Consider the following 23,649-nt stretch of genomic DNA (forward strand, 5'->3'; position numbering starts at 1 on the left):
CCTCAGTTTCAAACCTCTTTGGTAAAAGTGATATGGTCACCATTATTCATGCTGACCAGAGAGGAAAAACTCTTGAAACCCCTGCAGCCCTCCTTCCCATCAAGGATGATGGGTGTCTAAGGTACTTCATGGAGGGAAAAAAAAGGACATCCACTTTTACTCCCCAAAATTCAAAGAATTGAAGAGTCTGAGAATTGCTGGCTCCCAGAATCCACTGAGTGGCACCAAGTAAGGGTAGGGAGGAAAGTCTCGCCTCATTACACCCTAGAGCTCAAGATTTCTGATCCAGTGTCCGCTTACTGGAAAAGTCCCAAGCAGGCCCCCTCCCCATTCCCCCCTTTCATCTGCACCTGATCTCACAAAGAAGCTTGGAGGCCCCTAGGGACCCCAGCCCTCTCCTGTCAGAAGCAACATAGCTAATGATTCTGATGTCCTCAGCCTGCATGAGAAAAGGCCCTCCTCCAAAGCCCCCATTGCCAAGGATTAAGATTTCCAAATATCTGTCATCATCCTGGTTGCTGACATTTATCTGGCTTTTTCCACGTGTCAGACATAGTACTGCATTGTTCTTACAGACCATTGTGTCCCATCCTCGTCAGAGCCCTCTGTGATCCATCTTTTCATGACTGTATCGCTGTAATACAGATGGGTAAAATGGAGGCATGGAGTGGTCGGGAACTTGCCCAAGATCACAGAGCTGCCAAGTGAGGGTCCTCTTCTCCTTAATGTTTGGCTTTGAAACCCTCAGTTTCAGCCGGGCATATTTGGTACATGCTTGTCATCCCAGTACTTGGGAGGCTGAGACAGGAGGATTACAGGTTTGAGACTAGCACCAGCAATTTAGTGAGTCTCTCAATAACGTAGTGAGGCTGTTTAAAAAAAATAAAGTAGATATGGGGGTATCGCTCAGAGGTAGAATGTCCCCGAGTTCAATCCCTAGTATTTCCTCCCCTGCAAAAAAAAATAGAAACCCTCAGTTTCCTTGATGATGATAGTCTCAGGTTTTGAATGCTAGGAGGCGATGACAGAGAGGTTCTGGCATTTGAAGACTTGTCCGGGGTCTTGAGGCTTGTAGGTCTGAAGGTTGTCCAAGCTCTGGCAGCTGCATTTCCTCACTTCTGTGTACATACCCTCTGTCCACCCACTGGTCACCATGGGAGAGCAGCCTTAGGGTTTCTCCTGACATTGCTGAGACTCCCGGTCCGTCCCCAGTTCTCCAGCATCTTGCATGTCCAAGGGTTCTAGTCATCTGACGTCCACTTCAACCTTTCTGCAACACTGCCTTTAGGCCTGGGGAAGAGAAATTACAAACAGCTTTTTATTCACATGATATAAATCTAGAGGCAAAGACCCACCCCCTTTACCCCTCTGCCCCTGTTCCTCCCCTCCCCTTCTAAGCCTGCAAGAAAAGGAGAGTATCTTTCCTTGACTTGCCTTTCTAAAAAAGCCCAGAGTGGGCCTGATGGTCTGATTTTGTGAAGAGAAAAGAAAAAAAAGACCTTAAAAAATCAGCCAGCAAACAGAAAAGAAAAAAAAAAACACCCAACCCTCCCTACCATTAGTTCAAAACAAAACTTTCACTGGTTGGGGCTTCTGAGGCTGTGGGACATGTCTAAAATCCAAAGATGACTGCTGTGTGTACTGGGGCCAGGGGAGATGCCGAGGTAGAATGAGGTCCTCCCAGCCTGGAAGTCTGCAAGAACCCTGTGGGACAGCAGGTGCTTAACAGATGTTGCCTGTGGGAGGGAGAGAGGGAGGGTGTGAGAACACACTTGTCAAGAAGGAGCCTTGGGGAGCTCACTGTAGGGATGTCCCTAAGGTGAATGACCCCATTCCCTATGGACTTGGGTCTCAATCTTTGTGTCTCTGGTGTAATTTAAACCAGGCCAGTTCTAGAAGCTGAGGCCCCATTCCCTGTCCTGGCATCTGTCTCCTCCTAGAAGAGGGAGCTGTTTTTCTCTATGAGGGTCTGAGGTGTGGGCTGCATCCTCTGTGTACCTTCTCCCAACCAGTGCTCTCTTATACACTCTATGGAGAGACTGGCTGGAGAGATGGAATAAAAGATGAGTGAAGGTGGTGGCCCAAAGGGTCCTAGGAGGCCACTTGAGTTGGGCCTGCAGTGTGTGTGGGCTGATGCTACTGCTGCTGAAAGCTAGGATTTTTACAGAATGAGGGTTGTGGTGGTGGTGGGGGGGGAGCAAGGGACAAAGGTCACTACTTCCTCTCTCTACTGGACTATATCCTCTTGCAGAGAAGGATTCTGGGAAAGGGGATCAGCAGAGTTGGGAGTTGGGGAAGAATGGCAGGATTAAACAGGGGGAGAAAATTTGAAGGAGGTGAGGGAGGGAGTCATGTAGTTATTTGCTGAACTCTAAAGTGCAAAGGCCCTGAGGTGAGAGTATAGCTGATATGTACGAGGAGGCTAGTGTGCTTAAAGTGGACTGGGTGTGAGGATGAGGGATAGAAGTTGAGGTCAAAGAGGGGACTAGTGGGCTTTGACCATGCGGGATCTTGTAGGTATCATAAGGGCTTTGGCTTTTACATTGAGTGAGGAGGAAGCTGTGGGAGGGTGTGAGAAGAGAGACTTAAACTGTCCTAGGATTTAACAGAATCTCCCCTGATTGCCAAGTCTGGAATGGAGTGCAGGGTAGAAGGGTGGAAGTAGGAGGACCAGTGACCAGCAAGGGGGGGGGGCTACTGTTGTAGTCCAGGTGACTGGAGATGGTGCTGCTAGTGGAGGTAGTAGTGAGAGGGTGAACTTGAAAAATATTTTGAGCAGAGAACTCAAAGGATTTGCTAAAGAATGAGAGTCTGGGGGGGCTGATCAGGACACAGACTGTGCCCCAAGTGGGTGGGTAGGATGAAGTCCTTGGGCTGCTCACCAGCTTGAACTTTCAGGTGAGAGAAAAAAAGCCCAATGTGGTGGACATGCCTGTATTCCCAGTACTTGGGAGGCTAAGACAGGTCTGCAGGTTCAAGACCAACTTTAACAATGTACCAAGACTCTCAGCAACCTAGTGAGACCCTATTTAAAAAAAAATAAAATAAGGCTGGAAGTGTAGCCCAGAGGTAGAAGTCCTCTGGGTTCCATCCCCAGTGCAAGAAAAAAAAAAAGGTTGGGGATATAGCCTGGAGGCGGAATGCCTAGGTTCAGTCCCCAGTAGCCCATCTCTCCAATGAAGTTCTTTTTTGTGGTACTGGGGATAGAACCCAGGGATATTCTACTTCTGAGCTACATTCCCAGCCCTATTTTTAGTCTTTAGTTTGAAACAGGGTCTTACTGAGTTGCAAAGGGCTAAGTAGTAGCTGAGCCTGTCCTTGAACCTCAATCCTCCTGTCTCAGCCTTGCAAATGCTGTGATAACAAGAGTGCACCACCATGCCTGGCAAAGTTCTATTTTAAGATCCTACTATTTCATGATTTTTCCATAACTTGTAGGGGAACAAATTCCTTCCCAACTCATGATCTTATCCTGGTCTTAGATATGAAGAGGAGAGGCTGGTGGTGGAGGGGAGAGGAAATTGCCTCCCTCCTAGAGATGCAGTGAGGGTTACATAACAGCATGCTGGGAACCTGGCATAGGGTAGGTGCTCAGTAAATTCTCCCAAGAAAGAGGAGGAATCTATGAATGGTCATGTTCAGTTGATGGGAAGCTGTTTATTTTCTACAGGAGGTGAGACTTCAAAGGGAGAGTGAAAAGAATTCACTAGATGGAGGAAGCAGAAGGAATAGCACTCTTAGGAAAGGGAACAGTAGGAGTAAAGATGGAAACAGAAAGAAGGGTACTGAGGTCACCGTGGGGCGAAAAGTATTGCACTGGGCAAGAAGGACAGGGCTTTGATTTGTGGTTACATGTCGCCTGTGTCTATAAACGTTCCCAATCACCTTCTGGCGGCATGCGGTCAAGCTATGTTTGCTGAGCTGAAGTTAGAAAAAGCTAACCCTTCAAAAATTTCCATTTTCAGCCGGGCATGGTGGCGCACGCTTGTAATCCCCGCGCTTGGGAGGCAGAGACAGGAGGATCGCGCAGGTTCGAAGCCAGCCGTTCGCGCCGGCTTAGGAGACCCTGTTTCCAAATAAAAATGTAAAAATAGGTCTGGAAGTGTAGCCCGGAGGTAGAAGGGCTTCCAGGAACCCCAGTACCACCAAAAAAAAAATTTCCATTTTCCTTCTTGGAAAATTGGTGACAAATCCTGGAGACTTCTAAGAATCAATTAGAGACATTATGGGACAAAAGGGACAATCAGCAACAGTGACTTCTGCTTTTTTTTTTTTTTTTTTTTTGGTGGTACTGGGGTTCCTGGAAGCCCTTCTACCTCCGGGCTACACTCCCACGGGCTACACTCCCAGACCTATTTTTTAACTTTACGTGGAAACAGGGTCTCTTAAGCCAGCGAGGCTGGCTCCGAACCAGCGCGATCCTCCTGTCTCTGCCTCCCAAGCGCGGGGATTACAAGCGTGCGCCACCACGCCCGGCTGTGACTTCTGCTTTTTAAAGCCTCATTGGGAAGGTGGGCGTTGGCGGTGCATGCTTGTAATCCCAGTACTTGGGAGGCTGAGACAGGAGGATCGCGCAGGTTCAAAGCCAGCCTCAGCTACTTAGTGAGTTTTTCAGCAACTCAGTGAGACCTTGTTTCCAAATAAAGTATAAAATAGTGTAGCCCCGTGGTAGAGAGCCCCTGGGTCCCAATCCCAATATCACACAAAAAAGTAAAGATTTTGGGGTACAGTCTAGGCCTTCAGGGACTTTGGGCATTTCTGGGATTGGCAATGGGGGGGTACCTGGACGATTAGGGAGAAGGCAAATCCATTCTTCAGAGGAATAGTTTTCCTATTGGCTGCCTGCATTTTATGGTTTTGCTGTGCGACCACCCAAAAGCCCAGGCTCAGTCTCTGCCTAGTACAATCCTCTCTAGACTCCTTATTGGCTAGTCACTCCTTCCTTCATATCACCTACAACGCCCCCTTCGACTCTGCTCTCTCGTCTTGCCTCCAAATCTTCCCTCCGTCCGGAGACACTATACAGCCTCAGCATTGGGTAATCCCACACTAGCACTGCCTCTGAAGTTTTACCTTGGCTTCCTCATTGGCTATCTGCCATCTCTCTTCCTCGCTCCTGCTTCCATACTCCATCCCCACTGGTTCGGCCCTAAAAGTCCCGCCTTTGTGGCCTCTGTATTGGTTAGTTCCGCCAGAGCTCCACCCCTTGAAGCCGTAGTGCAAGCTCACAAGAATCTCCATTGGCTCAGCGCTACCATTATCGTCATCTTCCCTCTACGTCAACCGCGCGCGGCTCCCAATAGGCTGTGCTCTGTCTCTAGCTTACGTCCAACCGCCTACGCAACCTGCGGATCTCCCACTTTTCGGACCTCTGGGTTCGCTCCCTCTTACCCCCCTTCCATCTCCTGTAGCTATTCCACTTTAGCCATTCCATTTTCCCCGCTGTCCACTACATCGCTCCCATTCAGACTCCCCTATCAGCTGTCCTAATTCTGCTCTCTGACTCCTGGTCCCGCACCACCCCCGCTCTGGCCTCCCCATTGATTCTCCGACCATCCCGCCTTCCACACCGCCCACTCTCCAGCATCCCTATTGGTCGTGTGTTTCTCCTGCTCTCCATTCACCACCTACGTCACTCACGCGCAGCCTCCTATTGGCTCTCTGCTGTACCTGTCTTCATTTCGCCGCCTACGGCCCCCGTGAGCCGTACCCCCCCTCGCTGGCCTTCTCATTGGCTGCACGCCCCTTCAGGCCCTGCCCCCGCCGGTCCCGCCGCCGGTGCCGTCGGTGCCGCCGCGGCCGCCGATATGGCGCGCACGGCCCCTGTGGAGCCCCCGCTGCGGCATCCCGCGCCTCCTTCGCCGGCCGCGGGCGAGCCCCGCACCTCGGTCGAGGCGGCGGTGGCTCCGCGGAGAGTGCTGTTTGCCGACGAGGCCCTGGGGCTGCCGCTGGCGCAGCTGCGCCGCTACCGGCCGTGGGGCGGGCCCGGGGCGGGCAAGATGGCGGCGGCGGCGGCCGGGCAAGATGGCGGCGGCGGCGGCGGCGGCGGGGCTGAGGAGGACGACGATGGCGAGGATGGGGATGAAGGGGAGGAGGAAGAGGAGGCCTTTCCTGAGCCCTCGCCGCTGTGCCCCGTCCCTGCTGGCGGGGGGTTTTACCTGGTGCCCACATTTTCGCTGCCGCCTGCACCGGGCCGTCTGGAGCGCTTGGGGCGCGTCATGGTGGAGCTGGAGGCGCTGCTGCCACCTCCCGGAGCGGTTCCCGGGGGTACCGGGGTGTGGGTGCCTGGGGGGCGCCCGCCGATGCTGCGCGGGTTGGTACGCGTGCTGAACCGCTCCTTCGAGAAGGCGGTGCACGTGCGGGCCTCACACGACGGCTGGGCTTCCTTCTGCGACCACCCAGCGCGCTACGTCCCGCGCAGCCCGCCTGGGGCAGGATCGGGAGGAACAGGAGCAGGAGATCCCATCCTGGATCTGGGGCTTGGCCTGGGCCCCGGCCAGGTGTCTGCTTCCTCGCCCGACGACGGCGGCCGCACTGACCGCTTTGCCTTCCAGCTGCCCTTTGCTGAGGGCGCTGGCGATGGGGCGCGCCTCGACTTCGTGGTGCGCTATGAGACCCCCGAGGGCACTTTCTGGGCCAACAACCACGGCCGCAACTACACAGTCCTGCTCCGGATCGCACCCGCTCCCACACCCACTGATGCCGAAGGGCTGTTCCAGCAGCTGCAGCAGCTGGAGCCACAGCCTGAGTGCCAGGGTCCCGTGGAGGCTGAGGCCAGGCAGCTGAAGAGCTGCATGAAGCCGGTGAGGCGCAGGTAATGTCTGCCAGCGCCACCTCCGCCAACTTAGGGCTGTATGTAGAATAGAGGGCAAGCATCCCGGCCCAGGAGCCCATCTGCTCTTCAGGACAGGGAGGCGGGTGCAGTCAGTCAAAGAGTAGTGAAGGCCAAACATGTGCTAGTCACTTTTAATTACTGGGGGTTTCATTCATTTACTGAGTTCCACTGTAAGACCCTTAACAAGACAGACATTTTCCCTTTTCTCAGGATCATATGAGGCTCCAGTGGGAGTCAGTTTGGAAAAGCAAGCAAGCAAACAGATAAGATAAATAGGGATAAAGTTAGCTGCTGAGAGGAAAGGAGAATAAAAGGGATATATATTGGGAGGGGATAGCTGCTTTAGGTATGGTGTTCAGGGAGAGCCTTTGAGGTGAGTCTAGGCAATCAGGAAGAATTATGGGGGGGAGGGGAATGGCAAGTACAAAAGTCTTGAGTCTTGAATGAGCTTGATGTGAATGATGGACAATGTGCTAGAGTGGCTAGAACTGTGGCAACATAATGGTATGGACCAAGGGCCTTGTAAATGGGGGGGGTAGGGAATCTTTTTTTCCATCTGAAAGCAGGAAATCAGGGTTCCAGAGGTGGAGAAACTGTTTGAGGAAGTGATGGCACCTGGAGTTTTGATACAGCCATATCTGACCTTGAAGCCTGTGAATGTTCTGTATTGTTTGTTATGTTCTAATACAATATGAGGCATCCTGCAGAGTTGAGGGGCTGAGGCCAAGGCCATCCTGTCAGAGAAGCAGTGGTTTGGACAGAGGCAGAAACAGATGGAGAGTTGACTTGAAGCTCATGTTTCTTGTTTTTGGCCACACCTTCCACAACCATACAAGGGTTGGGGAAAGCCAGTTATACCCTGGGAGACCCTGACAAAGCTTTTCCTAGGTTTCCTCTTTCATGCTATGAGGTTTTGAAGGACAGCTGCTAGGCCTGATTCTTTGTGTGGTCATCTAAATCTAGTCTGCCATCCTTAGATCCTTCCTGAAGTGCATACATTTCCCTGCTCTTGGGAGGACTGTAAGTGGGGATGGGAAAATGCTTTTTTTGGACCTTGTGTGTGCTTGATTAGAAGCTGCTGGCTGCAGCAAGATGTTTGTGGATCTGCTGGTCCTGGTAAGGCCTTGGGCTGTGAATGGTTCAGAAAGGTCAAGCTCTTATCTGGCATGCTTGTGCACGCTCATAATCTCAGTGACTTGGGAGGCTGAGGTGGGAGGATCACTTGAGCCTACAAGTTCGAGATCAGCCTGGGCAAAATAGTGAGACCATGGCTCAAAAAGATTACCAAGAAATGGCTAGCTCTTGGCTGGTGGACAGATGTGTCTGAGTAAGTGAGCAGGCAGGCAAACACCTGCTTATCAACCTGTGAACTCCGTGGCTCGAGTAAAGGAGGTAAGTGGCATGGCTGACTTTATAGCCTTGAATGAATTCTGGCATCAGAATGCCTGGGATCAAATCCCAGCCTTGCCACTTACTGGCTTTGTCACCTTAGCCAGCTCATTCACCACAACTGTGCCTTAGGTGACTGTACTCTCATCCGAAAAACAGGTAATTGTGGCACCTGCTTCACAGGATATGAGTAAAAGCTTTCAGAACTGATGTTGGTTCAAAGTAGTGCCATAGAGATGTTAGCTAGTATTATTATTTAGGTACAGTTTTCTGAATTTCCCTCCTAAATTCGGCTCTGCCCATCAGCTGTGTGTCCTTGCCTCAGTTTACTCATCTGCTAAAGGGAAATGACAGTCATGCTGTGTGGTTGAGTTGGATGCAGCAAAGGTGGGCAAGTTAACAGGTGTGGTGGTACCTGCAAAAGGGAACAGTGGCCAGCATTTCCTGATCTCTGCAGAGAGCCAGGTCCATTTGCTCTTTGAGGCCAGCTCTGCATGCTTTGTGGTGCAGATATTGTAGTTATCCCCATTTAAGGAGGGGAACAAGGAGCTCAGAGAGGTGAAACAGCTTGTTCAGTTTATCAGCTAGTGGATGACAGGACCAGGGAAGAAATGCTAGGGATATATATATATATATATATATATATATATATATATAAATTTTTAACCAATGTTCTTGAAGGCTTGATGGGTTCAGGACAGATTCTGGATTTCACTGTTGGTGTTCTCAGTGTCATACTTCCCTTGTATCTTTTGTGTGTTCTTTATGTTTTATTGAGGTATACCTACATAAAGTGCACTGATCTTAAGTATACAGCTCAGTGGATTTGTACATATGTATACACTTTATGTAACCACCACCCAGATCAAGAGATCCAGCAGTTCCAGTGCCCCAGAACCATCTTAATTTCTATCACTTTGCCCAAGTCATCATTCCAGCCAGCTGTCGTGGGAGCCCTGTCTGTAAGATGTGACAGTTTGGGTAACGGAGTTTTGTCATTTTCAAGAGTGTGAAAGGAAGAGAATAGAGAAATCAAAACCTTGCTGGGGCAAGGTGGGTGGAAAGGGTGTTTTTCTTTTAAAATACATGGGCGGTTTTAAGGAGAAATTGAAGCAGCCCGTTTAGACAATTGTTTTGGTAGCTGGCCCCAGGTCTGTGGTTCCAAACATGACTTGTGATATTATTTAAAGTGGGCAGATGGCTTTTTGATAGCTTTTTTATCTTTTGATCTCAGCTCTTGCAAAGGGGAGGCTGGTGCTCTTTGCAAGATCAGCGATAAGGTTTTCTTTGTAGGTCGGTGGCTTTTTTGGCGAGTACATTTCAACTTATTATTGTTTTAAAACCTGTATGCTGCCGGTGACTTGGAGCGCTGTTGAAGAACAGCCATCCCCTGCGATCCAGCCCTCTGAGGAAATACTGGAGGATCTCAGGGGTATCTGTTACCTGTGGGAGCCCCAACATAGAGGGCTTCAGGAAATATTGGCAGAAGGTGCACTGTACACAGGGCATAGTCACATCAGGGAGAGGCACAGGAGGTCGGTGGTGGCCATGGGGATATAGTTCAGAAGCCTGAATGGCTGCTTTACTTGGGGTGTGGGGCCATACTTTGGATTCCCTTTAGGCTTAGAGATAATCCATCAACTAGCTTTTATTGAGGGCCTACTATGTTGTTATAGGTACAGTGCTAGGTTGAAGAAAGGAAAAACATGCAGACTGGTCCTGAGAAATCCAAGGGCTTGTGGTGGAGCCAGGTGAGAGGAGCAGGTGTAGAAGGCTTGATCTGATTGAGCCCCTGCTCTTTCCTTGGCACTGTGCTAAGTATTTATGTGCAAAGTTGCATTTATTTCTGACAGTAGTGCCCTCTAAGCTAGACTGTTTTTAACTCCCCTTTCTTGGATGAGCAAACTGAGGTTCCCAGAGTCCAGTGTTGCAGGACTGGTACGGGGAGGAACCCTCCTGATCTGCTTTTGCTTAACAACCAGAGAAAGTGTCCTGTTCCTCTTAAAAATAAAGACCAACAGAGCTGGACCATGGCCCTCCAGTACCTTCTCTCCCACCCTCCAATTTGGCCTCAGACTTCTTACCTCGTACTGATCTTTTCCTCAGCTTTGGTTAGTGTGTGTGTGTGTGTGTGTGTGTGTGTGTGTGTGTGTGTGTGTGTGTGACTGGGGATTGAACCCTGGGCTTTATGCCAGGCAAGTGCTCTGCCGCTGAACCCTATCTCTTGTCCCTACTGTGGTCTTTCTGTTCCCCAAAAGGCCTCACCCCTTTCTGCCGCAGGATTTCAGCTCATATTTTCTTCATCAGGAATGTTTGTCCTGTACCCTTTGCACTGTCCTGCTATGAACCATTCAATTCTGAGAGGGCTTTCTCAGTGAAGCCTATCTATCCCAAGATCCTCAAGCCCTTAGATTTTTTAGAGCACTGAGCAGCCTAGCAGGCAAGCCTGGTCAGAGAATGCCACATTGCTCAATACAGAAGCTTCCCACAATGTCAGGATCATTTCTACCCTGCCTGGCAGTCCTACTGTATTTTTTCTGATCCACTCTTGTCTCCTTTCTCATGTGACTTCTCCACCTTCAGACTTTATCTCCTGCTTCCAAAAGCAAAATAGAAACCAGGAGAATGCAACTCCCTACAGTCCACAGTCCCCAGGCCAGCACACTGATACCCCTTCTATGTGTTACAGGCAGTGAAAGGTCACTTGACCCTCAGCCTATCCTCCCTGTGCTTTGGGGTCTTATTCTCTTCCACCTGCTACAGAATCTGAGATCAGCCCCCATCTCTGTCCTGTTTTTTTTTTTTTTACAACCTTCCTCACTTGGTCGTCTCTCTGACCTCTCCCCAGGCCAGCATCTCTATCTTTTCATCCCAACTCTGCCTGCAGCTCCTGGCCAACACCTGATCACCCCCTTCACTGCCGATTCTATCTGAAGAATGCTTTCACTTGCCTCCTCTGCTTGCTCACCCCTGTGTATTTGTCAGCCCCCTGCAACAGCCACATTCCATGGGATGTTTTGCGGTTTTCTTGAAGTGGCTGACTACTCTTTCACTGGCCTTGAGACCACACGGCTACTTTTCCTCTGGACCCTCTGGCCCTTCTCTTTCTCCCTGCTCGTTCAGCCTCCTGTATCCAACTTGGTGTCTCGACTTGACTGAATCATAGTGATTATTCAAATCCACCTCCTTTAGGTCTGCATTCATCACCTCCCTCCAATACTCCCAAGCAGCCTCATAACTCCTCTGCCCCTCCCTCACTTATTTTTTGAAGCATCCTTAAGCCCTTACCAACCCTGTGGTCTGGGCCAAGGTCCCTTGCTCTAGGGTATTCCCTTTTCAAAAGGTGCTAACCTCACTTTGTAGTCAGACCTTCATCAGAGGATTACTGGACGACTGCCCTGCTAGACTGTAAGCTCCGTGAGGGGTAGGGACATGGTCTGCTTTTGGTCACCACTGTATTCTTGCAGGCCTGCCACGATGCCTGGCACTTAGCAGTTGCTCAATAAATGTTTGTTGAAAGAATGAGTTTGAGTATTTCTTTAATGTCTTCCACACTGAATTGCAGGCTTCCTATTTGGGCTTGCTCACTAGTGTTTCTCCAGGGTCTGTCACGGGGCCTGATGCACAGTAAGCACCAGTGGGTTTTAGATGTCCCTATAACCAAATGGATGGGCACTGACTTGGTATCCGAGTTGGCAGCCTTAGGGGAAATGGGAAGAATTGGAGATGATACAGGATGGGTCAGGGGTCATTCGGGTTGTCTGGAGAAAGGATTTAATGAGAAGTGACACCTGTTATTCCACAGAAAACTGGCAGGGAATAATGGTTAAGGACAGGGGCCTGAGGTCACACACTAGGAAAGTGGCAGAGCTGGACTCTCAACCTGCATGCTTCTGCCCTACTGCCCCAGTTCTTAACCTCAGTACCAGGCTAGGTGATGTGTCTTACCAGTTGGGCACCTCTAGTCAGGTGACTTTTTTTCTTAGCTGTTCAGTTTCATTAGTGGAAATTTGAAGGGAATTACTGTTAAGCATTTCATAGGCACTTTTCAAATATTTCCTCAGTCCAATCAACAACTCACTGAGGTAGGTATTACTATTAACTCCTCATGAATGAGAAAAACAAGGCACAGGAGGGGTTAAATAACTTGCATCAGGTAACACAGCTGGTAGGAGATAGTGGTAGTGCTGGGATTATTCAAAATTGCATGTCCTGACCATTTATTGAGATGTGAACTCAAGTTTACGGAGTTCTTATAAAAAATGGCTTAGGCAACACCAAAGTGTACTACAACATGCAGTAGAGGTAAGTATTTTCAATCAAATAGCTGTTTTTCAGTTTTGTGTATGTATATAGGTGTATTTAACACATATATGGTATACCAGGTTATGGCATAAAATGGCTTTCTTACTGTGACCCATGGCCAAGGAATTGTCACTGCAACAAATAAAACTCATGGCACATTGAACTGTTTTCTTCCCTCTGCCCTGCCGGACTGCCTGGAAGTCTTAGAGCTGAGGCTGACACACTTGTTGGGGAAGGTAGGGCAGTGCCCCACATAACTTGGTGGCTTTCACAGCCACTTTCAAAACCCAGTGTAACTGGGATTCCAAGTATTGCAGGGCAGCTTTCTGAAGCCAGCTGCCTCTCCAGAGAGGCGGCGGCGGCAGCAGCGGCAGCAGGTTATGTCCATGGGAGTTGGGCTCTGCTGAGTTTCCCTGTGGGTTTCGGTGCCTGACCCACTTTGGGCAGGCAAATTTCCTCGAAGACCTGAATGCTGGGGGTTCTCATAGCGGTGGTGGCAGTGATATGACTCCTCTGAGAGTCTTGGTTGTTAGCCCTTGCTTGCTTGCTTTTGGCAACTCCGATCTTTGTTTTTGGCTGGCCTAAGCTGGAGCCAATGCCACCTCTTCAAAATCTCACCCCCTGGTCTTCGCAGGTGCTGTCTGAGATCAGCGACCATTGAGTTTCCTGATGAGTTTACATACCTAGAAGACAGGTGCATAGTCCTGAGGTGGTCCTTTCTGGGTGACATGGGCTCTGTTAGTGCTCACAAGCACTCTTATGATGCATGCCCAAGATGTCCCCAGCAACGTGTGCCCTGGCCCTCTACACTGCCCTTGAGAGGATGCCACGTGGCATTTGTGGGACTGATGCCAAAAGAGCAGGTTTTCTTCTTGAAAATTAGGCTCACTGTAGATATGGTTTTGTTCTTAATCTCCCTCCCTGTATTTCTAAGAATCATTCTTCTTGGTTATTGATCTGTGAGTCAGTATACACATGGATGTGATTTCTCTTACTGTCCTCATTCTCATCCTCATCCTCCCTCCCTCTCCCTTTCCTTTCTCTCTGGTACTGGGGATTGAACCCAGGGGTGCTTAACCACTGAGCCATTTCCCCAGCCCTTTTTTATTTTCAGTGTTTCACCAACTTGCTGAGGCTGGCCTAGAATTTGTGATCCTCCTACCTCAGCCTCCTGAACAGCTGGGATTATAGGCATGTGCCACTGTGGCCTGCTATTTCTTTTACTGTTGTCATTTTGATTGTAATCATAAATGTCTCCAAATTTTTGCTGTGAGAGACAGTTTGAGGATATATCTATATTTTAAGCCTACACTTTCAGACACTTCAAAGTGGAGTCCTCTTTGGATGCTTTCAGTGTGGTGAATAATCAGTGGGTGTAGAAACAGTCTCTTAACCCTTCCTTTCTGTATTTGTAAAAGGGGAAGGATGCTGGGTTTTTTCTGAGAGGGGGGGTGTTACTGGTGATTGAACCCCTGGTGGTTCTATTACTGAGCTACACCTCCAGCCCTATTTTTTTTTTAAATTTGAAACAGTCGTGATAAGTTGCTGAGGCTGGCTTTGAGCCTTTAGTCCTCTCTTCCAGTCTCTAAAGTACTGGGATTACAGGTGTGCACCACCATGCTAAGCTAAGAGTGCTATTCGGAAGGATAGATGTGGTTTTCAAATGACTTTATATAATAATGAAAGGGGCCCAAGTTGGAGTAGGTGAATGATAAATGTTGGTGCCTTCTGCTTTCATTTCTCTGACTTAGGAGGTTGAGAGAACAGGTTGTTTGCTTCTGCTGACTTTGTAGATCTTGGGATGGGTTCAAGTGCTTGTCTTGATGTTTGGATGCCCCCCTCTTCTTGCTCTTGGCTGTGTAAGAGATGATCTGATGACTAAAGGGTCTTTTGTGTTTTTCTTCCCTCCCTCTCCTTCCTCCAACTGAAGTGTGGAGTCCATCTTCTGCTGGTTGTTTCCTGAGTTCTCCCTTTTTCACTTGACACTTTTGACTTTGTAGTGACTTTTAGAAGCCTAGTTGTCACATATGTCAGAACTGGGCCAGATGGCAGGGGAAGCTTGCATAATCCTTTCCCTGAAAGGGAGGGCTGGCTTTCTGTCTGTTTAGGGGCATTCTTGAAGAGGCTTGCTTTAGAAGATCCCAAGAAGATGATTTGTTTTTACAAATTCAGTGCAACCCAGCAGAAATCATGTTGAGCCACAAGTCCAAAGACCTGGATTTTAGATCTACTTAGGGGACTTTTTCAGGACTGGTTTCCTCTGAATCCTCCTTTCTCATCCATGATGTGTGAAGAATTGATGGCTGGGCCCTCAGAATCACCCACCCGAGGTTCCATAGCCCCAAATGCCTCTTTGGTGGGATATGTAAGCCATAGACCACAGAGAGAGAGAGAGATGGTCCCTTCCAAGGCTTCCAGACTCTACATGCATAAACAGAGTTCAAACTTATTTTTCAGGGGTACTAAAAATGTTCTTATATACATTGTTTCTTGTGGTCTCCTAGCCACATGTCCCATGGAGACTGGGAAACTGGGAATTAATGTGGGAGCAAAAGGGAGGTCCGGGGAAAAGTCTAATGAAGGAGGGAGGGATTCTGTTTGTTATTGATGTTTCCCTTTTCCACTTTTATAAAGGATTAGGAATGGGGGTTGGGTAAGAGTCTAGTCTCCCTCATCTAAGAAACAGCAGCTTTTTGGTTATTTTTTATTTTTTGTGTATGTGGTATTGGGGTTTGAACTGAGGGGTATTTTACCCCTGAGCACTGCCCCCAGCCTAATTTTTTATTCTTCTTTTTTTGGTGGTACTGGGGTTCCTGGAAGCCCTTCTACCTCTGGGTTATACCCCCAGACCTATTTTTACATTTTTAAATTTTGGAAACAGGGTCTCCTAAGCCAGCGTGCATCTGGCTTTGAACCTGCGCGATCCTCCTGTCTCTGCCTCCCAAGCACGGGGATTACAAGCGTGTGCCACCATGCTCGGCTTATTCTTTATTTTGAAATGGTCTCCTTAAGTTGCAGAGGGCCACTAAGCAGCTGAGGCTGTCTGTGAACTTGTGATCCTCTTGCCTCAGCCTCTGAAGTACTGGGATTATAAGCATGTGCCATTATGCCATGCTAGCTTGTTCCCAGAAAGCCTGGGTTTCCATCCTGCCTGTGTAGCCTGGAGCCATCTACGTAACCTCCATTTCATCATCTGTAAAATGGAGATAATAGTATGAGATAATCCATTAAAAGTTTAGAAATACTTCTCTCATAGGGTGCTGTGAAGATTAAATGAATATCGGTGAGGCACGTAGACCAAGTGCCTACTGCCATAGTACTATGTACAGGTCAGCTAGTAACATTCTTCTGTGAAGGCAACTAACTGATTAGGTATTTTCACAGAGTTTCAGCTATTTCCTGAAATGTCAACATCGCCCCATTGCCTCTTAGGAAGAAAAGTCTGAGCAATTATTTCAGCTTCCCTCAGGTCTCTGGACATGTAATCAATGCTTTATTTGCCTTACCTCTAAACATTTGATACTTGTGTGAGAATAAGAACAGTGATTTCTCCATGACAAGAGCCCACCCTTGGTGAGTGAGATCTGGCTGAATTACACTGGGCTGATACCGCCCAGGAATTGTACTTGGCTGGTAAAGGAGCAACAAGACTGATAGGTATCTCCCCTTGATTTACATCATGCTGTATGCCAGGCCCTGAGGTCTAGCTTTCTATCCTCATTCCTCTTGATCCGTGTGTGTGTGTGTGTGTGTGTGTGTGTGTGTGTGGTGTGTGGTATGTGTGTATGTGTGTATGTGTCTCACTGGGGATTGGACCCAGGGACATTTTACCTCTAAGCTACACTCCCAGGCTACTTTATTTTTTTGAAACAGGCTCTTAGGTTGATGAGAGAGATTCACCACTTTCTCAGGCTCTCCTTGAACCTGTGATCCTCCTGTCTCAACCTCCAAAGGACTGAGATCATAGGTTTGTGCCACCATGCCTGTTTCCCCCTGAGCTTAATGTACACATCCTGGCTTCCCTGTTTTTCATGTCATGGGTGAGGTGACATGGCCTGGCAGGCTGAAATGGGAATGGGTGAGGGCTGGTGAAAGGACCCAGTACTTCTTGGACTACCTTCCCATTCTCTCTTTGCTTTCCTTCCTTCTCTGCTGTGTCTTGTATTCTGTTGTCTTCTCCACTTTCCCTTTCTTGGAGAAGTTAGCTTACTCCACAGAAAGAAAGAAATGATCTAAATGTGTTGATAAAATTATCCACAGTGCTGTTTGCTGAAGTTTCATGAGTGACTGCAAAATAAAGGGAACAACCTAGCTGCTCAGTAGGAAGGGAATGGCTACATAAATTATGGCAAGCCATATGATGTAATTATTAAGCAGACATTTTTAGTGTTTGTAAAAGTCTATAATGTTTTGTACAGTTAAATGGACAAAGTCAGCTGTGAAAGTATGTCTGCAGAATCTGAAAGGGTTTGGAGAATGTCTGGAATGAAGGTTTCCAAAGTGGTAATAGGGGTTGCTTCTGGCTAATGAGTGATTGTTTTGTTTCCTGCATCTTTATGGTTTCCTGTATTTTGTAGGATTTTTGAAAGTGTGTAGGACTTTTATGATCAAGGGTTTAAAAAGAGGCAGCAGAAGAGAAAACAGGTGTCAGGTGAATATGGGTCACCTCAGAGATGCAGAAGATGCCCATAGATGGCAGAACTGACCTCTTGGTATCAGGTCCATGTGCTCTCTCCTTTGCTCCCACAGGCCTCACGAGGAAGAGCTGAAGATGAAGAACATGGATGATATTACCCCTGCTATAGGTAAGCTACTGGAAGGCTTCAGAGTTCTAGTTTCTGTGTGTGTGTGTGTGTGTGTGGTACTGGGGGTGGAACCCAGGGGCTTTTCTATCTCCGGGCTATACTCCCAGACCTATTTTCTATTTTATTTGGAAACAGGGTCTCATTCAGTTGCTGAGAGCCTCACTAAGTCGCTGAGGCTGGCTTCAAACCTGTGCGATCCTCCTGTCTCAGCTTCCCAAGTGCTGGGAATACAAATATGTGCCACCATGCCCGGCCCTAGTTTCTTTTTATACCACAGGTTTTTTGTTTGTTTGTGATGCTGGATATGGAACCCAGGGCCTTGCACATGGAGTGTTCTACTACTGAGTTGTACCCCTAGGCCTTATAGACCCTTTTAATAATTTATTTCTTTTCCTCCTTCTTCTATAAGAATGAAGAGACCCTCTCTGCCTTAGACTGCCATCAAAAGCTTCAGAGTCAAACTGCCAATTGATGGCACTAGCAGATTTTCTTAAGAAAATCAGGCCTGCTTGTATATCCATCTTGCCCTAACACTGCTCTTCTTTTCTCTTTGGCAGAGCATCCTGATGTCCAGGAGTCATTGGGTCCCCTGGTGGCTCCTACCCCTCTCCGTCCATGGCCTCAGATGACACTTCAGGTAAGCAGGCCCTTGCAGCCCCTGGGTGGATCACATTTGGACCAATTGGGGACAACTAGCCTTGGGTCCACTTCCAGAGGGAGAGAGGTGGCAAACCCAAGAAGCTGATGGAGGAGGGAGAGAATGCAGTGATTCACCTCGGCTTACAGAAATTTCAGTTGTTAATTTAGGAAATATTTAGGGAGTGCTTGCTCTGTGCTACAGAAAACAAAAAGGCACTCTGCATGGGGCTTACATATTAGGGAGGTGATACATGATAAGATAAAATAAGTTCAAATGTATAGTATTTTAGATGAAGATGAGTACTAAGGGAAAAATGGGAGGGAGATAAGGATAGATAGATAGGTAGGTAAGGGGATGTTTGCAACTTTAGATTGGGTAACCTGGGAAGGCCTTAGTGATAAGTGAGATTTGAGAAAAGATATGAAGGTGAGGCAGTGAGCTACATGGATAACTAGGGGAAGAAATTCCCAGGCAAGTGCAAAGCTCCTGAGGGGGTGTCTTGAGTAATGTGCATGAAGAACAGTGAGGAGGAGGAGGAGGCTGGTGTGGCAGCAACAGAATGAGTGGGGGACAGAGTGGTGGGGGTGAGGTCAAGAGAGGGATGGGAACCAGGCATGGTGGCTCACACCTGTAATCTCAGTACTTGGGAGGTTGAGACAGGAGGATTGCAGGTTTGAGGCCAGCCTCATAAACTTACACCAAGGCCCTATGCAACTTAGTGAGACCCTATTTCAAAATAAAAAATAAGCTGGGCATGGTGGCACACGCTTGTAATCCCCGCGCTTGGGAGGCGGAGACAGGAGGATTGCGCAGGTTCGAAGCCAGCCACACTGGCTTAAGAGACCTTGTTTCCAAATTTAAAAAAAGTATAAAATAGTTCTGGGAGTGTAGCCCGAAGTAGAAGGGTTTCCAGGAACCCCGATACCACCACCAAAAATAAAATAAGAAAATAAGCCTGGGGATGTAGCTTAGAGGTAGAACTAGATTGTGCAGGGCCTTGTGGGTCACATTGAGGACTTTGGATTTTACTATGTGTTGGGGGAAGGAGTGTTATGAGCAGAAGAGGGATGTTAGGGGAGGGTGGATGGAATTAGGGGCTCCAGGGAGGAGGAGGGCACTGCAGTAGTCTAAGTGATTCCTGACAGTGGTGACAGGAGGAAGACGTATTCCACAGCTGTGTGTGTGTGTGTGTGTGTGTGTGTGTGTGTGTTTTAGCTTTTACTAGAAAAATTTCAAATATATATAAAAGTAATGAGGCTAGTATAATGACCTCACATACACCATTCCCCAGTTTCAACAAATATCAAGATGTGTCCAATCCTAATTTTTCTATACCCCCCCACTCTTTTCTCTCCCATTTTCTGTGGAATTATTTTGGAAAAAACCCTTATACATCAGTTGGGCACTGAGTTGTGTGCCTTTAATACCAGCTACTTTGGAGACGTAGGCAGGAGGATCACAAGTTTGAAGCCAGCCTGGGAAATTTAGCAAGATGCTGTATCAAAATAAAAAGTAAAGCCAAGCACAGTGGTACATGCCTGCAATCCCAGTACTTGGGAGGCTGACACAGGAGGATCACCAGTTCAAGGCCAGCCTCAGCAATTTAGGGAGACTCTGATTCAAAAATAAAAAAGGGCTGGAGATATAGCTTAAAATGCCCTGGGGTTCAAGCCCCACTACCAATAAGCAAATACGTACATAAATAAATGAAATTTTGTGGCACTGGGGATGGAATGCAGGGGCATTTACCCCTGAGCTACACCCTCAGCCCTATTTTATTCTTTTATTTTGAAACAAGGTCTCACTAAGCTGTGGTGGGCCTCACTAAATAGCTGAGGCTGACTGCAAACTTGTGATCCTCCTGTCAACCTCCCAAGTACTGGGATTACAAGCGTGCACCACCATACCCAGCAAAAATAAATATTAAAAAGTTAAAAGGGAGCTGGGCATGGTGGCGCACGCTTGTGATCCCAGCATTTGGGAGGCTGAGACAGGAGGATCTCAGTTTACAGACAATCTCGGCTACTTAGTGAGGCCCTTTGCAACTCAGTGAGAGCCTGTTTCAAAATATAGATATCCTGGCTCTGCTTTGAAAGCAAACCAATTGGTATTTACTTATTTATTTTTGTGGTACTGGGAATTGAACCCAGGGGCTTTCTATCTCCAAGTTACACCCCAGGCTTATTTTTTATTCTTTATTTTGAAACAAGGTATTACTAAGTTGCAGGGGGTCACTAAGTAGTTGAGGCTGTACAAAGTCACTGTTCTTCTGTCTCAGCTTCTCAAGAACTGGGATTATAAGCATGCACCACCCCACTTGTCTACAAGTGGTGTTTACTGACAAGCCACCAAATATTGATGTCTGCTGAATTCCTCAGCTTCATTACCTTTAGGAAGCCCTCTTTCATTCCATCTAATTTTTGTTATTTTAATATGGATGACAGAGTCTTTGGAATTTAAAAAATTGAAGAGGGTTTTTTACGTTATTTTCATCTGGAAAGTCTTGTGGAGCTGGATGTGGGCTGTCACCCATTCTTAGGGTCTCTGCTTGTCCCATCCCCAACTCTACTTCATTCCCTTCCTTTTGTCTCCCCACTCCATGGCTCCAGGTTTCTGAAGTTACAGTGATCGGCAAGTCCCCTGCAGAAAGTGACATCCGCAGAAGCAGTCCACCTGTGGCTTTTATGGAGGTCCCCCAGGCACCAGTCATCAGGATTCCCCCCTCAACCCCTCTCTGTGGCCTGGGTGGCTCCCCCAGGGACCAGGCCTCAGGGCCCGATGCAAGTGAGGGGGCCACCGGGCACTTCCTGGAGCCCAGTCAACATCAGGTGGAAGCCACGTGGGAAGTATTGAGTGAAAATGGAGGGGGTCAGAAGGACTCTATGGCTGGGGCTACGATGGTTGAGCCCACCCGGGGCCTAGAGGTCTTGAGCGGGTTGGAGGAGCTGCTTGGCGAAGACACCATTGACCAGGAGTTGGAGCAGCTCTACTTGTCACACCTGAGCCGCCTGCGGGCTGCTGTGGCTGCAGGTGGGGCAGGGGGTGGGGGAGAGGGCTCCACAGATGGGGGAACATCCCCCAGCCATACCTTGGGCATCCTCACGGACCGCGACCTGATCCTGAAGTGGCCTGGCCCCGAGAGGGCCCTGAACAGTGCCCTGGCCGAGGAGATCACGCTGCACTATGCACGCCTGGGGCGTGGTGTCGAGCTCATCAAGGACACGGAGGATGCTGATGATGATGGCGAAGGTGAAGAGGGGCTCTCCATCACTCCCTCTAGCCCGGATGGAGATAGCCCCAAAGAATCACCTCCGGAAATTCTCTCTGGGGCCTGCTCTATGGGAACCACTATGGGAGATGTGTGGCTCCCATGGGCAGAGAACCCAGGATGTGATGGCCCCATGGTCCTGGGTGCAGACGGGCAATTTGCTGGTGATCCAGAAAAAGGGATGGGCAAGGATACCAACTCTTTGCATGTGAATAGGGTCATAGCTGGAGTGGCCAGGTCCCCAGGGGAGGCTGGGGCAGAAGGCCAGATGGAAGTTACCACTGAGTGGGCAGGCAGCGTGGTTCCTTTGACTGACAAGGAACCAGCTGCTCCTGTCTTTCTGCAGGAGCAAAACCCCACCCTCCTTGGTCCTGTGGGGACTGAAGTCTGTCATTCTAGCGTGGCTAGGCCTCATGGGATCTCCCAGGATGAAGAGGGTGCAGACCCAAGCCTTGAGCCCCCAAAGAGGTCTCCCAGCCTAGAAGCCCCAGCAGAATGTGTATGTGTCTTGCCTCCTCAGCTCCGGGGACCCTTGACCCAGACTCTGGGAGTCCTGGCTGGGCTGGTGGTTGTCCCTGTGGCTTTAAACAGTGGTGTGTCCCTCCTGGTGCTTGCGCTGTGCCTCTCTCTGGCCTGGTTCTCGTAGGGGATGCTCTTGGGATCAGCTATATCAGGTTTCCCCCTCTCTGGGGTCTGGGGACGGGCATTTCCTCCACCTCCCCAGAGGGTTGAGACCCTGGGATATGTAGCCTGTGCAGTAAGGGACCTGGGTCCTTTGCTTCTGAAAATGCTTGACTGGAGAAAGGCCTTCCTGTCCCCAAGCTGTCTAGTTCAGTTAGCATGGAGCTCCCTGCGTTGGTATCCATGGAGAAGAACAGGGGACAGTGGATGGTACGAGTGAGAAGGACTTTTAGAATGGAACCAGGCATGTCCTCCCCCCTCCCTTCCCCACCCTGAGCCTGTATTTATTTTTGTATAATTCTCTGGATGAGGGAGAGTGGTCGTGAGCTGGTCTTGGGGCACAAATTTACCCAGAGATATATTTATTAACAGCCAACCTGTGCAACCTGCTGGAGCTTTATTTTTAATTTAATTTATATAGAGTACCTATTATTATATGCCACAATAGAGCTCTATGAGAAATGATGTGTCTTGCTGTGCAATGGTCTCCTGTTTGGGCCCTAGTGAGCAGGGTGGTCACTTTTTGGAGGTCCACAGTGGGGAGGTGAACGTGGCCATGCCTGCTGCTGCCACTTCAGTATGTCCCTGAGGACCTGTGTCTCCTCATGTCATGGTCCCCATATGTGTGGTCCTTTAGTCTTTTCACATTCAGCCTGTGTATATAAGGGTGGTGGTGGGAGCCAGGGAGGAAGAGTGGTGACCACATAAAGTTTTGATGTCAGTCACATGGCTACAGTGGTGGCTGTGGTCAGTTGTGGATATGGGGAAATGGGTTATGAATCAGCTTCTCCCCAGACCCCAGAAGGTTTTGAGGTTAACAAACAGCCTTTGATGCCAGCAGGGAGACCCCCTCAAACCCGAAGATAGGGAAGGCCTCAGAGAGGATAAAGGAATTAATGTACTGTGAAAATTTTGTATCAGAGTTGCTGTCCACAGACATTGCATTTCTACTCATAAAGGAAACCAAGAAGCTTTGAAAGAAAGGATAGATATATTTATTGCATGCAAATAAAAACTCTTGGCATAGCAAAATATAATGCCATATATTTATTTGCCGTACAGCAAAACTTCTTAAAAGAAAAATTTACAGCTGTTTGCTTTAGTTTCTCTCCACTCCTCCAATGCTCCAATGCTTTACTGAAATAGCCCCAATCAGTTATTTTGCCTCACCACCTGAGCAAAATGCTGAAGTCACTGGTCATGTTCACATCTGTCCATCAACAGTTAAGTCCCAACCCTCATCTTATGTGTTCTCTTACCAGCATTTGACACTATTGATCATCTCTATCTTGTAGCTCATTATTCACTCGGTTTCCAGGACACCATAGTCTCCTAGCTTTCCTTCGTCCTTATTGACTACTCTTTTAGAGCAGCCTACCACAGCGCCAACTACCACAGCACCTGGCACATGGTAGCTGCTCAGTAAATGTCCATTGATTGACCTACACAAAGAAACAAATGCACAAGGGGCAAATACACAGAAACATGTCTAGAGAGCTTAACTGGTTATGAGCTCAGTTCAGCTCCACAAGTGTTGATTGGCCACCTCTGCTGTGTGGATACAGAGGGAGGAGCACACACTCCAGTGGTGGTGACAGATTCAGAGAAGGAATCTCAGTGCAGTGACAGTGATAGATCCAGTGGGCGTTTGGAGCCCAGAACTAATGCTCAGATTAGTTCAGGAAGCCTGGAAATCTTGGATGACCTAGTGCCTGCACTCAATTCT

General features: G+C 48.5%; 1 protein-coding gene across 1 annotated transcript; it reads left to right on the plus strand.

The window, feature by feature from the left end:
• Positions 1-5,807: 5,807 nt before the first annotated feature.
• On the plus strand, positions 5,808-21,888 carry PPP1R3F (protein phosphatase 1 regulatory subunit 3F; the record flags this gene model as incomplete). Its single annotated transcript, XM_080719305.1, has 4 exons — positions 5,808-6,814; positions 17,279-17,334; positions 17,892-17,971; positions 20,584-21,888. 4 exons carry the CDS (start codon positions 5,808-5,810, stop codon positions 21,886-21,888), a joined length of 2,448 nt encoding a protein of 815 aa, XP_080575431.1.
• Positions 21,889-23,649: the final 1,761 nt, after the last annotated feature.

The sequence above is a fragment of the Muscardinus avellanarius genome, assembly GCF_963383645.1.
Source record: "Muscardinus avellanarius genome assembly, chromosome: X".
Lineage (NCBI taxonomy): Eukaryota > Metazoa > Chordata > Mammalia > Rodentia > Gliridae > Muscardinus > Muscardinus avellanarius.